The sequence below is a fragment of the Tripterygium wilfordii genome, chromosome 2, assembly GCF_013401445.1.
Source record: "Tripterygium wilfordii isolate XIE 37 chromosome 2, ASM1340144v1, whole genome shotgun sequence".
NCBI lineage: Eukaryota > Viridiplantae > Streptophyta > Magnoliopsida > Celastrales > Celastraceae > Tripterygium > Tripterygium wilfordii.
In genome coordinates, this window is record NC_052233.1 from 9,449,350 (window position 1) to 9,465,598 (window position 16,249).

Sequence of the window (16,249 nt, forward strand, 5' to 3'; positions counted from 1 at the left end):
AGTCAACAGCGATAATCCACAATTCCACATCAACGGCCAGCTGTTAAAATAAGCTTGTTTTTTTTCCATGATGTTTTGTGTCTATCTTAGTAAGTTTGTGCTGCTTGTCACTACCATATCTATCTTGGAGATTGGAAAAATTAGAGACATGGAGTATGTTCACCAAGTAGCCAGAGACTAGAGTCATGAAATATGATGTTATTCCTTATTATCATCCTTGTGCAAAGTTCTTACCTCGCATACACGACAGACATAAAAGCCATAGACAATGTGTGCCTCTAAAGACAGTAAAAAGAAAGAAAGATGAACAAGTAATTGCCCTACACTCAAATGATGCATGTTTTTATTAAGAGACTTGACCAACTAACAAGATTTCTCTCACAATATCTACTTAGATCAGAGTCGTATATACCCGGGCAACATTCGATAATTTAAATGGCTTCAACAGCTAAATTACCCATCATTCTAATCAAGGGTGCAGGGCATTTGGTGACTATATCAAATCTGGATGGATTTGAAGCACGTCCAAACAGAGACAAGCTCAACAACGCGAGCTCTCCAAGTGATAACCTAGAGGAGAGAAAGCCTTGCCAGTAATAAGGATTCAAATCAAAGAAAGCATCAAAGAATCTCCTAGTCCCACTCAAATCAAGCTTTAACAAAGTCTCCATCCCAAAAGAGTAGAATTCCCTAGTACATCTCTTCTCAATTGGCCACAAGCCATTCCACACTTTATGATGCAGTGGCCTTCCTCTAATCATTCTGGTTGAGCCAAGACACTCTGCTATGGCCTCAGCTAAAACTGGGGCTATAGCCATTGTCCGCGCAACCATGTAACCCGTCGATGGATGCACCAACCCAGAAGTCCCACCTATAGCCATAACACTCTGAGGAATCTGGGGTAGAGGGCCTCCCATTGGAATCAAACACTTCTCTTCTTCCAATACCCTCTTCACTTTGATTCCCAGATGTCTTAGCCTTGCAACCATCCTTCTCTTTATCTCCAGATAAGACAACACTGGCCTGCTAACCAAAGAAGTTTCTTCTAAAAATATTAAGCTTGAATCAAATGGCATTGCGTACAGAAAGGTTGGTATTCTTGAATTGCTTACTCGCATATACGGCTCATTACCTAGATGGGAATCTCTCCAATCCATGAGAAGCATTTTATCCAAGTCAAAAGGGTGATTATCAACTTCAGCTAAAATACCATGTGCAATCTGATAACCATGGTTTCTTGGCTTATCATAGTCAATAAAAGGACTAGCAAAACCACTTGCATCCACAACTAGACTTGCCCTCAGCTTGTTCCCGTCATTACATATAACTGAGGACTCAAATTCCTCATGTTCTACTCTCCAAACAGTGGCTTTATGGAATTTAACTCCATTGGAGACGCAATTCTCCATCAATTTTGTCTTCAATTTCTTCCTACTAACACGACCATAAGAACGGTCCAAGTACTTGGTCTTGTGATCATCTATGTGAACACTGGTCATAGGCCATGTTTTGTCCAAAGAATCCTCAAGCCCCAAGTTCTCAAACTCATCAACCCAGACTCCATAATTGTTAGGCCACATCAAAAGTGGAGAAGGATCAACACAACATACCTTTATTCCATAACTTGAGACTTGCTCTGCAAGACGCAGTCCAGCAGGGCCAGTGCCAATGACGATCACATCCAAGCACGACCGTGCAGCTGGATCAATCCATGGTAGATCAAAGTGTAGGGACTCGGGTTTTGATTCGGGTTTTAAGTCAAGAAAATTTCCGAACTTGCTACTCTGGATTCTATGACTGGCCTTTCTTGAAGTGATATACTGATATTTTGGAGAAGATAAGAGATGGGTTGGCAAATGGTGTGAATGAGAAGTCGTAGCAGGAGGCGATGGTGAAAATAGCCGGAAAAGAGTCCCCATTTATGTGAGACCTGAAAAAGAGAAAGGAGGAAGAGATGTATAAAAATCAAGGGAAGTGGAGTCGTAAATTGGAATACTGGAGAAATATATGAGTGCAGATATGGACAGAGAGGAATCTCAAGTAATGGAATGAAACTATGAAATTGATACTGGTTTTGGAGAAATATATGCAGTGCAGATATGGACAGAGAGGAATCCCAAGTAATGCCATGATATTGATACTCGTTTTGGGTATCAAAAGTTAGGAAACTGTCATGGTCATTTTCACAGCGGCTTCAGCCTCCTTTCGATTATTTTAAAAATGGGTTTGGCAAGTGGGACCTAGAGACACTGCCATACCCCATTACCGAAAGTAAATTCGAGTAAGAGAATAAGAGCAACTTCAGTAATGTTAATTTGTTAGCTCAGCAAAAATTTATATTGGGTTTCACTTCTATTACATAAACACGTCTCTCAATACAACCACATCAACAAAACACAAATTCCTATACATTTTCCTTCCCACCCAACATGGTGGCCAACAAATTCTCATGCCCTCCATGTTGTCTCCAATAAAACTACACCAAAACACAATCTTTCAATATAAAGCACATCTCCCAATATAACCACATCAGCAAAACACAAAACTCAATTCAACCACATCAGCAAAACATAAAACCCCATACATATTTATTGGTCCAGACAAAATAACATCATTGCGAGTGCTCTAAGGAAGAAGAAGACAAGTAAAGAAACGCACTGCCAAAGGTCGTTGGCCATGGATAGGAAGGTGAGGGGGTGAGGGTATCGGATCTGAGTTTTTGGAAGATGTATCGGTCCTGCGAGAGAAGTAGAGCCTTGACTCCTCCTCACCCGATAACTTCTACCAGATCCGTCGCACCACCGCCCCAGCGTTCCCTGTCACCGCGCTGAACTCCGCCAGCACCACCGTTCCCCCAGCCACGACAGCGTTAAGTATCACCTTGGTCCATTCACATCATTAGCTTTCCCCTGGGCCCCGTTATTCAATATAAACCCAATTGAAGGCCCATCCCGAAGCCAAGTATGTTGTAATGGGCCGGCCTAATAAGTTTTGTCTTGCAATACTCCTCCAATCTTCCTTAGTCTCCAGATCTTATCTGTCCAGTCCAATTAGAAACAGCCTGGCAATAGGATATGATAAAAGTAATTCAAATCAGTCAACGGGATTCTCGTGACGATTTTTACATTTACCGCTTGATGTGACCAAAGGTTCTTAAAGCTATCAGTTTAGTGGGCCTGGACTTGCCCCCATGGGAGGTAATTAGCAGCCTAGTAGGTCTTTCCAATATTTTTTTTTGCTAATAGAGGAAACGAGCAAGTAGTTCCCACCCGATCTTTATTTGCACAACCACGGCCCATCAATTCAAACCCAACTCAAAGGCCGTAGCAGCATAAATGGAATACAACACATGTTGGGAAGCAGGGAGGAAATTGCCCATATTGATTGTTGGGGGTCCATATATAAACTTTTGTTAAACTTTAGGGAGAAAACATAATAAATACGACTTTAGTTCATTGCATTAATATCTATCTATTACAACTTTAGAGAGTGAAACAGTAACTGGTAGTGGTACCCCTTAATGTAGTGGACAAGAAAGACAATACATAATTCATCAGCTACGAATTACTACACACACACTGCTACAACTACACCAAACATAAGCATTAAGCACACATTCTCTCACACAAAACCACACGTAGACAACTTATATGTATATATAATTCCATTTTTTCAGGTTCCTTTAGATTCAAACATTCAAGGGATACCTATGATGGGGACGAAAGGAACATAGTAGCTAGAAGGAGCGAGGCCCCATTCGGGTGGCAGAGGCAGATCAACTGTCTTAGATGAGGCAAAGCCACATTTCATGGCCTTTGAAGGGCACTTGGTGGAGAAGGCAAGAAGGGTAGAGATGGTGTAGAACCCAGTAGTAGTTTCATCGCCAGCCTTGACAATCTCCGACACCATGTTTTTCTTTGAAGCATAAATCTCACTAGGTCCACCAACAAGCTTTGCTAGGCAGTTCATGGGTTTCTTGGTGGGTTCTGAGGGAAGATCAACCGCAAACGAACCGTCTTCGTTTGCAGTTGCCATAGATAGCTTCTTCACCTTGTCACACTTCACCGAAACCATAATTCCTGAGAAACAAACCCCAATTGTTAAGACATATATAATACAACACATCAGACAAACACAGACCTGCCGTGGGCTTAGTGATCTGTGTTTCGGCTCAAGAGAAACAAAAATGTGTAGCCCGATGTATCCACGTTGAATCAGTAAATTCAAAGCGGACAATGTGATTGTTTATTTGAGGTGTGGATTTGTGATTCCAATCATGATAAATATTTCGAACATATGCAAAAACAGTGTTGGATTTGGAGAACATATTACCTGAGAAGTCGTAAAGGGTCTTGCAGTCGAGGCAAGACACCTTGGCCTTGAGAGCTTGACATGTTGAGAGCTGGATCCTTGATGAAATTAGGACCAAGAGAAGTTGTGCTGCAAGATTAAGTATACGAAGAGCCATTGAACACAAGCTATGATGAACCAATTTGGGAGACAAGATATATGGAAGAGTTTATAAACTGGTTGTGCATATTTAATAAAAGGGTCCCTTGGGCTGACAAATGCAGTTGGTATTGGTGGAAATGAAGTAAATATTTCTGTTTTAGAATTTATGAACAGGTTTCTGTTCTCGGACCTTTTGTATCAGATCAATGTATGTGGTTCTAAAGATCTAGACCATCAAAAGACATTGTATAGGTATAGCCTTATAGGAATGGCAATATGTTGGAATATTAACTCTTTTTTTTTTTCATGAAAATTATTATGATTGTTGCTTCCGAGCAAACTTATGTTGAAGATTAGATAATTTTTGAAAGCCCACGTACATTGCACAGAATGAAAGTAAATTGCTTAAGGACATTTAAAGCATTATAGCTGTGATTTTTTTTTTTCGATGTGATTACAGGAGATGAAGATGAAAGAGACTCGAACTCGAGATCATTATAAAATACCACACACATTAGTGTCATATGAACTAATCGTGATTCTCTGCATTATATCCGAGTTGGCAATACAGTTACCACCAAAACGCCACTGAAAAATATAGCCTCAAGCTTGCAACTTGCCATATTTGGATTGCGGGTGTACAATCATGCACCAAAAAAATTATAAATGTATAATATTTAACATGACGAAAGATGAATCCAATTGGTATATTTAGTTTTCATATGAAGTAAAAATTAAATTCATTGCAATCAAAAATCAAATGTTTTGAGTTTATATTTGACAATCTAGAATTGACACGTCTTTTTCATGTAGGATTTGATTTTAGTTTAAAACAAAAAAAAAATACCGTTAAATTCATCATGCTAAATAATACACATTTATGATTTTTCCAAAATTTACTAAATTTTTTTGGTTCACCAGATCAGTGCCCTGATCATCCCGATCAGGCATATTTTGTCTATATAGACACACACACCCCCCCATACAATATACGATGACTTTGTGTACACTAGCTTTAAAAACACCTGCAACATCACGGGCATATCATCAATGCCCTTGTCCTTGCTGCTTATAATTCATTATTTACCTCTTCAAAAGAAGATCATCCTCTCATCTCATCATCTTTTATTATACCATTAATTAGTTTAACATCGTTATCTAATTAAGTTCCTTTCTGTAATCAACTTGTTAGAGCTATCCTTTGGTCTAGAGCCAAAGAGGAAATCATTCATAAATCCTACTTAACTTTCCCTCCCTATCATTCCCTGCTCCTGTACATTATGTAAGAAAGACCCAGGCCACTTCCATGACCAAAAAAAAAAAAATCAAATTTATTTCTTCTTCCTCTAACTCATACAGTAGCCCAGATTGGGGTTACCATTCGAGTAAAGATCAATAAATGGCACCGATTATTTAGAGGAAGCCACACTCTTCCAGCTACTTGTTAAAATAAGCTCCACTTATCTCCAACAATCCCTTTCTAGGTCCCAACCAAGCTCTTCTCCCCAGCTATCGCACAACTCTATTCTAAGATCCCGGAAGCGATTACTTTTCCTGCTTCAATAGATGCCTCATTGAACCTAGAGATAACATTTCTTTCTTTCTCCATGTTTTGAAGCAAAGAAAATTCTAAACAAACAGAAATTTTATATCCAACGTAACCCCTCTCTCCATGCTCATACTTGCCATGCCCATCCAAAATCATCGAGTCGCCACCCTTGAATGTCACTGTTTGGCCATAAGAACAGTAGAACACGCCCCTGTAGGCTCAATCACCCCCTACATATAGTAATCAAACCGGAAACCTCAAACCCGCCTGTAATATCAAATCTTGAGACTCTAATGCCCAATAGCAAATCAACAATGAAGTGATGCAGAAGATTCAAGTTTTCTCGCATCACATTACCTATCACACTATTAATACAACAACTTTCAATTCATCCCAATCATTAAGACTTCCCAACGGAACTCCAAGCTTCCACTGACTACAAAGTAAAAATTGCAGATCCACCACCATGTTACAGAAAAATTAAACAAAAAATATCAATCCAGGAGTCTGGACTGCAACTGCCACCTAACAAAGTTGCAAGTCAGTGCTCAATTCTGGTGAGGCCCAAATGTTTCCACTTGTTCTAAAGCCTATAGTTGCAACATCTAACTATAGTCAGATTAGATATCAACATCAAAGTTGAAACAGATGACAAAGATCCTCTACGTCCTCTCGTAACGAACATCTCGGGCAAAATCAAACATATGTCCAAATTACTGAAAGACTGCCAGAATTTCCACTAGTCTAATTCAGATTCATCAGTTGCCACTATCTTGTATTAGTCTCAAGTATCAGACATAATCTTTCTCAGTATTCCTCAGAACAATTGATCATTTATGCAAAAAATCCTTGTAGGTTATAATACAAAGAAAAACTAGCAACCACAAAACTCACCATCTGTCCTAGAACCAACACATAACCACCTTTTGACAAAAGCTTGGGATAATTATACAATAAGTTTACATTCTAGGAATACCATAAAAAAAATAAAATTCAGAACCTAAATACCCCAAGACAGCAATGTAGAAGCATTAACAAAGCAGTGCTTGTTCGTCCTAATTCCCCAGAAAAATTCCTAATTACAGCAGCATCTTCCAGACAAAATAAAATCTCAAAAATCACAAACACCAGTGTTGTCTCACTTCTGGTGGAAAATTTCTGAGTAATATTGATATTATCAATACTATTTGATATCATTCCTCGCACAATCCATGAGCACAGAGCACCCAATAACCTAATTTCATTCCTAATCTCTCAAAAAATTTCATTCTTTTTTTTTTTACCTTTTATCTCTCATCAAGCAAACTGACCAAATCATATAAAAGAGAATTGGCCAGTTTCAATCAGCATATACACAATTTGGTCATCAAAGATAAATAACTTGATATTTCAACAATGTCATACATAGTCAATAACATCAAGAAGAGATGAAAAACAAAAGAATTACAGTACAAGCAAAAAAATCACAGCAATCAATCAAGAAAACCCGTTTGCCGCCATACTGCATTCCTTACCTGCCTGAGATCTCTTCCTTTCAAGGTTCTCCCAACTCCTTCAAGCACCGAGCAGGCCAGAAATGGCGACCGCGCAGACCCCATTGCTACAATTTCGTGTGGCGGAAGCATTTCTCCTCCCTCCTCTTCCTCTTCCTCGTCGTCAATATCATCAAACTCCTTCTGCTTACTCTTCACCCGCGCAAACACCGGCACGTTCACCGGGGCTGACTGGTGTTGGTGGAATTTCGCCGAAGAAGATAGAGCAGGAAGGCGGTCCTGAGGCGGTTTAGGGATTGAGGGAATAAGACGCGAAGAGGAGGTCGAGGATGAGGAGACAGAGGAGGAGGCAGAGGCGGAAGCGGAAATCGAGGCTTTTTGGAAGGTCTTGAGCTTCAGGAACGGTTCATGTTCTGCTAGGGCAGCAAGAATGCCGAAAGATTCAGGCTGAGGAAAGTTCTTGCTATGGTGGCGGGGGGAAGGGGAGGACGAGGAGACAGGGGTCCTGTTGTTACGATGGTCGGTGCGGGCGGAGGATGAGAAGTCGGGGCTGAAGAATATATCGTCCTCGCTGAGCTCGTTGAAATCGTAGATGGATGTAGTGGAGGTGGAGGGATATTCAGAGGGCGGCGAGTGGGTGAAGGCGCCGAGAAAGCGGTCGGAGGATGGTGATTGACGGTGGCAGAATCGGGTCATGCCGTTGGAGTCCATGTGCTGGTAGTCGGGCCCAAATCGGGTCAAAAGAACGCTAAGGACGTGCCCTCCACGAGAGGGAAGAAGCGAGGCTGCGAGTGAGTTCCTCTATCCCAATTTTTTTGGGGATTAAGGACTAAGGAGACGTCATAAGTCCCGTTCACGAACGGCTCAGATTGGGACTTATCTCTGCAATACGTAGGAAGATGATGCCATTGCCGGCTGGCCCGGAGAAACCGAGTCAAAGTCAACTGAAGAGGCGAAGCGAGAGTCCGGTTCTTTCTGCCACTCGTGGGACCCGCCTCACATGGTAATTTCAGTGTTGACGTTTTTACCTTTAATAAATGTAGGGGTGCGTCTAAGATTAAAGTTACCTTCGCATTTTCATGTCTCTACTTCACCTAAACAGGCCCAAGCCCAAAGAAAGTAGGGATTGCGGCCCGTTAATTTCTACATATAGCAAGTCCATTGGCAGATTCATGGACTGAAGAAGAGGCTGGTTTTTGATATGCAGGCCATTTATTCTCAAATCTCCAGGGGCCATCTCACATATAAGCATTGTTCCCGTCAATAACGTTTTATTTTTTCGTTCTTATAGTTTTATAGTCTCTTCACATATTATGCGGGATAAAATTTATGTATATTTTACTTGTCCTCAATCCTGTCTATTGTGACTTGTGTACGAGTACGAGTATTGTTTACCTTCTTAGTTTTACACATAACTGAATTGATTAAAGCCATTTTACCTTTGAGACATTGCTAGAGTCAGGTAGGTTTTCTATTACCATGCAATCATAGTCCATAGAAGGCATAAAGAGAAGAAAAGGAAAAAGTAAGCGCAGAGAAGAAACACAATAATGTAGAGATTATCGATCAGCATTATTTTTATTTCTTCAAAGTGAATACTGACAAAGAAGATGCTGTTGGAAAAGAATGGTATAATTACCGTACATCCTTCTGAACAAGGAAGTTTATTGTGTAAATTTTTTTTTGGGCAAAGCCAAAACACCATTAAGAAACACAGTACTAAGTAAGATTAACTGATTTTTCTAAGGATTGGGAGGGAAAAGAAGACGAGCCTTGAGAGCTTGAATAGTTTTAATATCGGTTCTGAAAGACTTGGCCAAGATATTGTCATCAATATTGGTGACGAATAGGGTGCCAGGAAGTGAGACAGTCCCCGCGCTTGCACTCCCAAAGGCTGAAATAGCTAGGGCTGGTTTCTGTGGATCGGCATTGTATTGGAAATGAACCAATCCCTTTGGAAATATGAACATGTCGCCGAGTTGTAGTGTCTGAGTGTAGAGCTTGTTTGTTGTGTCTATAAATCCCACTTGAAGAGAACCTTCTACAACAAAAAGCAGCTCAGCTGAACGAGGATGAGTATGGGGTGGGTTTATGGCACCAGACGAAAATTGAAGAGCGGCATAAGATACACTCTGCCCATTAAGAGCTGGAAATTCGGTCATGCTTGCTTTCAACACCTTAAAACTTGTAGGTGGCGTTGCATTATTAAGAATGCGCATGCCGGTGTATGTGAAGAAATTTCCATCAATAGTTGCATTTGGTGGTGCCAGAAAATCAGAAGTAATATCCGCATCTCCAGCTTTCGCCATTTCTACAATGGTAAATGAAGCTAAAAGTAGTAGGAAAAACTTCCTTGAGGCCATTTGTGAACAACTTAATCTGTATTGAGTATACTGGTGTGTGAGATGATGTAAGTGGTGATACTAATACTCAACTATTTATAGAGGCATGACAATATGGGATAGCCATAGAGACGAAGGCCGGAGCACTGATTGCAGACCTATGTTGTTGTGGACTGCAACCAAAGATGGAGATTACAATGTGGTTCCTGTTGAAGTCCCAGTTTGTCTTTTGCCTTGTAAAAGACTCCTAGACAACCTAAAAATCTTAACCTTGTTGTCTCAACCATGAAAAAACATGCTACCTTCTGTCAATTATATATTTTTTGTCCTCTCATAATGTTCCAACTTCCAACCAAGCAATCCAGATCAGACATAGAAATCCTTGTATATTCTTGCAGTCCTTCACAAGGCAAAAGACGATACACAGACGACTGAAACTTCAACGAGAATGACGTTGTAATCTCCATCTTCTTTGTTTCCTAATTATCCATGACAATCAGCCAGCAGAATGACAGCCTTCATCGCCTTTTCGATACGATTCCAGTCTATAAATAGCTCACTCCTTGAGACCAACCACCTCACTCCAGTACTCCGCATCAAATCAACTTCATCCTAAGCTATGGCCTCCAAATTTTCCAGCCTTCAAATTTTCCTTCTACTAGTAGCTTCATTTGCCATTGTCCAAATGGTTAAGGCTGGAGATCCAAATATTCTCTCCGATTTCTTGGTTCCAGCAAATACAATAATTGATGGAAATTTCTTCACATACACTGGCATGCGTGCCCTTGTTAATTCAACACCTATAGCTTTTACGGTGACGAAAGCAAGCATGGCTGAATTCCCAGCTCTTAATGGGCAGAGTGTTTCCTATGCTGCTCTTCAATTTCCAGCTGGAACCACTAATCCTCCCCACACCCATCCTCGTTCAGCTGAGCTACTTTTCGTCGTACATGGTTCTCTTCAAGTGGGATTTGTTGACACAACAAACAAGCTCTACACTCAGACACTACAACTTGGCGACATGTTCATATTTCCAAAGGGATTGGTTCACTTCCAATACAATGCTGATCCACAGAAACCAGCCCTAGCGATTTCAGCCTTTGGAAGTGCAAGCGCGGGGACTGTGTCACTTCCTGCCACCCTATTCCTTACAAATATTGATGATAATATCTTGGCCAAGTCTTTCAAAACCGATGCTCAAACTATTCAAGCTCTCAAGGCTGGTCTTGCCCCAAAGTCTTGAGAAATCAATAACTCTTATTTAGAGCTATTTTATGCACCGGTGATGTTCTTGTCCGCTCATTTTGGTTTTGTTCACTTTTTTTTTTGCAATTTAATAACGAACATCCTTTGTCTTAAAGTTTGTTCATAAGGAAATATTGATTTCCACCTCTAGTTAAAATGTCATCTAATTCATAAACATCGGAATGCACAAGTTCTAATAATACAGAATTTCTTTCACTTTTGTTGTCTTTCAGTTGCATATATTACAGAATGCAGTAGCTAATAGGACAACTTACACTGCTAAAAGTAGTGAAAACTTTGTGCAGAGAAGTTAAGCTAGCAATGACAAACAAATTAAATGGTAGAAACTTACATTGACAAAGCAATCATGTTACCAACCCCAACGTCGTCCCCATTGAAAACTCCTCCACCACCGTGTCCATATTCTACGACGGCTCCCTCTTGGGCGCCGCTGGTATCATATATATATGTGTGTGTGGGGTTGCGTGGACTTTCTTGCTTAAATTAAGCCCGGAAAGTAAGCAATTGTATCACCATCATTCATATAAAAGACATATGGTTTCTAATCATAATCTAAAGGTGCAATGTACGCGTTGGTGAGCATGCCCCGAGCAACCATGATGACATATGAAGGCATGTTATAAGCTAAAAGAATATCCAATCAAGTCTCTTGAACCTGACAAGAGTCAAGAGATTTAATCCACACTTCTTGTTGTTGGCATAGGCCTTGGTTATGACGTTGGTTTAATTAGTGATTACACTGTATTTGTAGAGTTTAATGACAAAGAGATATTAGGGTAGTGGTTATATTAATAAATTAAACTAATTTTCTTCCTCTTTTTATATCTATCCAAACATGAGAAGAGGAAAAATATTATTCTTTCCCTTGCTCTTTCCTTCTCTCCCATTCTCTTCTCTTCTCTTCACTTCACTTGCCCTAAAATCCTTCAATCCAAACACACTTTAATGTATATATAGCCTGTGATATATAAATTAAAAATCACAAACAAATGAACAATAGTATTTATATTTCACTATTTCTTTTGGATCCCCAAATTTACACCTGTTAGTTTTGAAAAAAAAAATTGGATTAACTTAGAAAATAACTATAAGAATAACGCAACCCAATCCATAAGCAGCCAATTGGAAACCCAACAAGAAAATCAAAAAAGAAAAAATAACTCTATTCTGTACTGATCCCATTAGGGACAATTCACATTTCTTCCTGGTCCTCCATAGTAAAAGTAATTGCCCCAAAGATTTCATGTTTAGAGGTAAAAGATCCCTCATGTCGGGCATTCGAACCGATGAGTCATAATTTATGGTTTCCTGGACCAATGACAAAAGTCGGCTTCTTGGGAGGGGTTAAGAGCCCTATTCTAAGTCTCGGCTCAGTCTTACTCTTGCACTGGATTTCGACTAAGGACTAAATTGGTGGTTCACTGTGCACACGGGGTGGCTATCTCGAGTTAAAAAATGATCTAGGAATCACAAAATGACCGTTAAGATGGGGCCTTCCAGGGGGAAAAAAGCTTCAAGAGGTACATAACATAACAACAATGATATATAACTGACAAAAACATCAAACTGGGTAAAACCCACTTGGTTATCAACACTCGACAATCGGAAGCACTACATGTCCATAATTGTCCATAATCTAGGTGGCATGAGGAGAAGTGTGGGGAACCATTTAACCCACACTTCTCCTCATGCCACCTAAATTATAGATAATTATGGACACTAAATTATGGACATATATCATTTTGGCTCGACAACTGGTTATTTTGTTTCGGAGGCCCACAATAGATGGCTTCACAAGCCCGACTGATTCTTTCTCACTCTGAAATTAATTTTTACCCAGCTTTTCTGCACGGTGTCATCCACAAAAGGCATTATATTTCCCACCAAATCTTCTCTCTGGGTCTCTCCTTTCTTTATCATAAGGAGAAAAAAAAACAATATTTTTTACCTTGTAAAAGACTCCCAGACAAGCTAAAAATCTTAACCTCGTGGTCTCAACCATGAAAAAACATGCTACCTTCTGTCAGTTATATATTTTCTGTCCTCTCATAATGTTCCAACTTCCAACCAAGCAATACAGATCAGACATAGAAATCCTAGTATATTCTTGCAGTCCTTCACAAGGCAAAAGACGATACACAGACGACTGGAACTTCAATGAGAATGACGTTGTAATCTCCATCTTCTTTGTTTCCTAATTATCAACAACAATAAGCCTGCAGAATGACAGCCTTCATCGCCTTTTCGATACGATTCCAGTCTATAAATAGCTCACTCCTTGAGACCAACCACCTCACTCCAGTACTCCGCATCAAATCAACTTCATCCTAAGCTATGGCCTCCAAATTTTCCAGCCTTCAAATTTGCCTTCTACTAGTAGCTTCATTTGCCATTGTCCAAATGGTTAAGGCAGGAGATCCAAATATTCTCTCCGATTTCTTGGTTCCAGCAAATACAACAATTGATGGAAATTTCTTCACATACACAGGCATACGTGCCATTGTTAATTCAAAACCTATAGCTTTTACGGTGACGAAAGCAAGCATGGTTGAATTCCCAGCTCTTAATGGGCAGAGTGTTTCCTATGCTGCTCTTCAATTTCCAGCTGGAACCACAAATCCTCCCCACACCCATCCTCGTTCAGCTGAGCTACTTTTTGTCGTAGATGGTTCTCTTCAAGTGGGATTTGTTGACACAACAAACAAGCTCTACACTCAGACACTACAACTTGGCGACATGTTCATATTTCCAAAGGGATTGGTTCACTTCCAATACAATGTCGATCCACAGAAGCCAGCCCTAGCAATTTCTGCCTTTGGAAGTGCAAGCGCGGGGACTGTGTCACTTCCTGCCACCCTATTCCTCACCAATATTGATGACAATATCTTGGCCAAGTCTTTCAAAACCGATACTCAAACTGTTCAAGCTCTCAAGGCCGGTCTTGCCCCAAAGTCTTGAGAAATCAGTAACTCTTATTTAGAGCTATTTTATGCACCGGTGATGTTCTTGTCCGCTCATTTTGGTTTTGTTATTTTTTTTTTTTTTGCAATTTAATAACGAACATCCTTTGTCTTAAAGTTTGTTCATAAGGAAATATTGATTTCCATCTCTAGTTAAAATGTCATCTAATTCATAAACATCGGAATGTACAAGTTCTAATAATACAGAATTTCTTTCACTTTTGTTGTCTTTCAGTTGCGTTACAGAATGCAGTAGCTAATAGGACAACTTATACTGCTAAAAGTAGTGAAAACTTTGTGCAGAGAAGTTTTTTTTTTTTTGATAGGAAATGAAATTTTATAACACAACAGAAAACAAAACTTACAAACCAGACATCGCCCAAGCTGGAGTCTCCCCGATCCATACTCTAGTACCTAGAGTGCGATGAGAGTTTCTAGCCATGAAATGGGCAACCTGATTCAAATTTCGAGATACATGAGGACAGAAATGGACACCTAAATTATTATCCATTAACAACTCGCACGACTGAAGCACCGCTCATGCCAGGGCCCGGTGGAAAGAACGGTCAAAGAGAAAGCGACAAACTATAGCTGAGTTTGACTCTAGCTGAAAATCACGAAAACCTCTGTCTTGGGCTACTTGTAGCCCCACCAGAACAGCAAGAGACTCAATTGCCACCGGGTCTAGGATTCCTTGCCTATAACAAGAGAAGGCGAAGCTTACTTGACCTCTATCATCTCGCATAACACCACCAACCCCACAAGTACCTTTGTCATTAAAGCATGCCCCATCAACATTAAGCTTAAAAAGACCATTTGGTGGCGGTGCCCAGACTGTCGCTGTACTAACTGTAGAATCTCCCTGCCTAACATCCTGGGTCGCCATAGCTTGCCTATAATCTTCAATGAATTTATTGCCCCGCCTTACCAAAGTAGCATAAGAGGTCCATTTTCCTTCAAACATAAATTCATTCCTCTTTTTCCAAATAAACCATGCAAACACAGCGAAGATAACCTTCACTGAGGTCGTTGAATAAGCTAAAATGTGGGCAGCCCAGTCAATAAATTTTAAGCGACATCCCCCACTATTGTACTCCGTAGGCAGAACACTCGACCAAACCTCCTTAGCCATTTGACAAAGCAACAAAATATGGTCTACAGTTTCCTCTTCCTTGCCACATAGAATACACCCACTCAAAGAAATGGCTCGTCGACGATGTAAGTTTGAGTTACAAGGGATGCAGCCATGCACAGCTCCAAACAGAAAGTGCTTAATTTTACTTGGCACCTGAATATCCCATAATGCTCTCCAAGGGAAAGCGCAACCATGATTAGACGAGGAGCCCACCATGCTTTGCTCCCTTTTCAACTGCACAGCTAACTTGTAACCAGATTTGACATTGTAGCACCCATTTTTTGTCCAGTGCCAACTCATCACATCCTCCACCGAGTTTACTCCCAACGGGATTGTCAAAATTAAACTTGCCTCTTGTGGATCAAACAAGTCTTTAACAAGATCATGCTTCCACGTCCCAAGTTCTCATTGTGCAGAGAAGTTAAGCTAGCAATGACAAACAAATTAAATGGAAGAAACTTACATTGACAAAGCAATCATGTTACCAACCCAACGTCGTCCCCATTGAAAACTCCTCCACCACCGTGTCCATATTCTACGACGGCTCCCTCTTCGGCGCCGCTGGTATCATATATATGTGTGTGTGTGGGGTTGCGTGGACTTTCTTGCTTAAATTAAGCCCGGAAAGTAAGCAATTGTATCATCATCATCATTCATATAAAAGACATATGGTTTCTAATCATAATCTAAAGGTACAATGTTGGTGTCACGCGTTGATAAGCATGCCCCCAGCAACCATGATGACATATGAAGGCATGTTATAAGGGATTGGGGGTAGGTCCGGTACTAAAATACCGGACTAAAGACCGGTAGGAAATGTGAGCCGTTGGATATTAAAAATCTAATCCCACGGTTAACCCTGTCATCCATTTCTCTTTCCTCATCCCTAATTTTTTAACCACACTTTCATACGTCTCTCTCTTCTTTCCCCAATTCTCATTCATTTTCTCACACTTTCTTTATAATGAAACAAGATTAAAAGCTTCAAAAATTGAAAATTACATTCTCTAGAATTATTTACTCCCCATCAGATTCAGCTATCATGTTCGCCA

The 16,249-nt window shown here is 40.3% G+C and overlaps 5 protein-coding genes across 5 annotated transcripts; 2 read left to right on the plus strand and 3 right to left on the minus strand.

The window, feature by feature from the left end:
• Nucleotides 1–178: 178 nt before the first annotated feature.
• LOC120013889 (capsanthin/capsorubin synthase, chromoplastic-like) lies at nucleotides 179–2,895 on the minus strand. The gene is made up of 2 exons (XM_038865867.1): nucleotides 2,659–2,895; nucleotides 179–1,930 (listed from the first exon to the last, which is right to left on the minus strand). Exon 2 carries the CDS (start codon nucleotides 1,917–1,919, stop codon nucleotides 432–434), a length of 1,488 nt encoding a protein of 495 aa, XP_038721795.1. The 5' UTR covers nucleotides 1,920–1,930; nucleotides 2,659–2,895; the 3' UTR covers nucleotides 179–431.
• A 538-nt stretch (nucleotides 2,896–3,433) lies between these two features.
• Nucleotides 3,434–4,494, minus strand: LOC119982349. The gene is made up of 2 exons (XM_038825669.1): nucleotides 4,333–4,494; nucleotides 3,434–4,079 (listed from the first exon to the last, which is right to left on the minus strand). The coding sequence occupies exons 1-2, from the start codon at nucleotides 4,466–4,468 to the stop codon at nucleotides 3,697–3,699; spliced, it is 519 nt and encodes a 172-aa protein (XP_038681597.1). The 5' UTR covers nucleotides 4,469–4,494; the 3' UTR covers nucleotides 3,434–3,696.
• A 2,865-nt stretch (nucleotides 4,495–7,359) lies between these two features.
• LOC120006332 lies at nucleotides 7,360–8,737 on the minus strand. The gene has a single exon (XM_038856348.1). The coding sequence runs from the start codon at nucleotides 8,203–8,205 to the stop codon at nucleotides 7,474–7,476; it is 732 nt and encodes a 243-aa protein (XP_038712276.1). The 5' UTR covers nucleotides 8,206–8,737; the 3' UTR covers nucleotides 7,360–7,473.
• Nucleotides 8,738–10,081: 1,344 nt separating this feature from the next.
• Nucleotides 10,082–11,821, plus strand: LOC120006343 (germin-like protein 9-3). Its single transcript, XM_038856359.1, has one exon. It carries the CDS (start codon nucleotides 10,456–10,458, stop codon nucleotides 11,077–11,079), a length of 624 nt encoding a protein of 207 aa, XP_038712287.1. The 5' UTR covers nucleotides 10,082–10,455; the 3' UTR covers nucleotides 11,080–11,821.
• A 1,615-nt stretch (nucleotides 11,822–13,436) lies between these two features.
• On the plus strand, nucleotides 13,437–14,366 carry LOC120006350 (germin-like protein 9-3). The gene has a single exon (XM_038856369.1). It carries the CDS (start codon nucleotides 13,437–13,439, stop codon nucleotides 14,058–14,060), a length of 624 nt encoding a protein of 207 aa, XP_038712297.1. The 3' UTR covers nucleotides 14,061–14,366.
• The last annotated feature ends 1,883 nt before the right edge of the window (nucleotides 14,367–16,249 follow it).

What these genes read in the sequence shown, in the direction of transcription:
- LOC120013889 (XM_038865867.1), bottom strand. Translation starts at nt 1,919, where the DNA reads ATGGGGACTCTTTTCCGGCTATTTTCACCATCGCCTCCTGCTACGACT.
- LOC119982349 (XM_038825669.1), bottom strand. Translation starts at nt 4,468, where the DNA reads ATGGCTCTTCGTATACTTAATCTTGCAGCACAACTTCTCTTGGTCCTA. An exon ending in GACCCTTTACGACTTCTCAG is followed by an intron (nt 4,080 to 4,332) that starts GTAATATGTTCT and finishes TTTGTTTCTCAG; the next exon opens with GAATTATGGTTTCGGTGAAG.
- LOC120006332 (XM_038856348.1), bottom strand. Translation starts at nt 8,205, where the DNA reads ATGGACTCCAACGGCATGACCCGATTCTGCCACCGTCAATCACCATCC.
- LOC120006343 (XM_038856359.1), top strand. Translation starts at nt 10,456, where the DNA reads ATGGCCTCCAAATTTTCCAGCCTTCAAATTTTCCTTCTACTAGTAGCT.
- LOC120006350 (XM_038856369.1), top strand. Translation starts at nt 13,437, where the DNA reads ATGGCCTCCAAATTTTCCAGCCTTCAAATTTGCCTTCTACTAGTAGCT.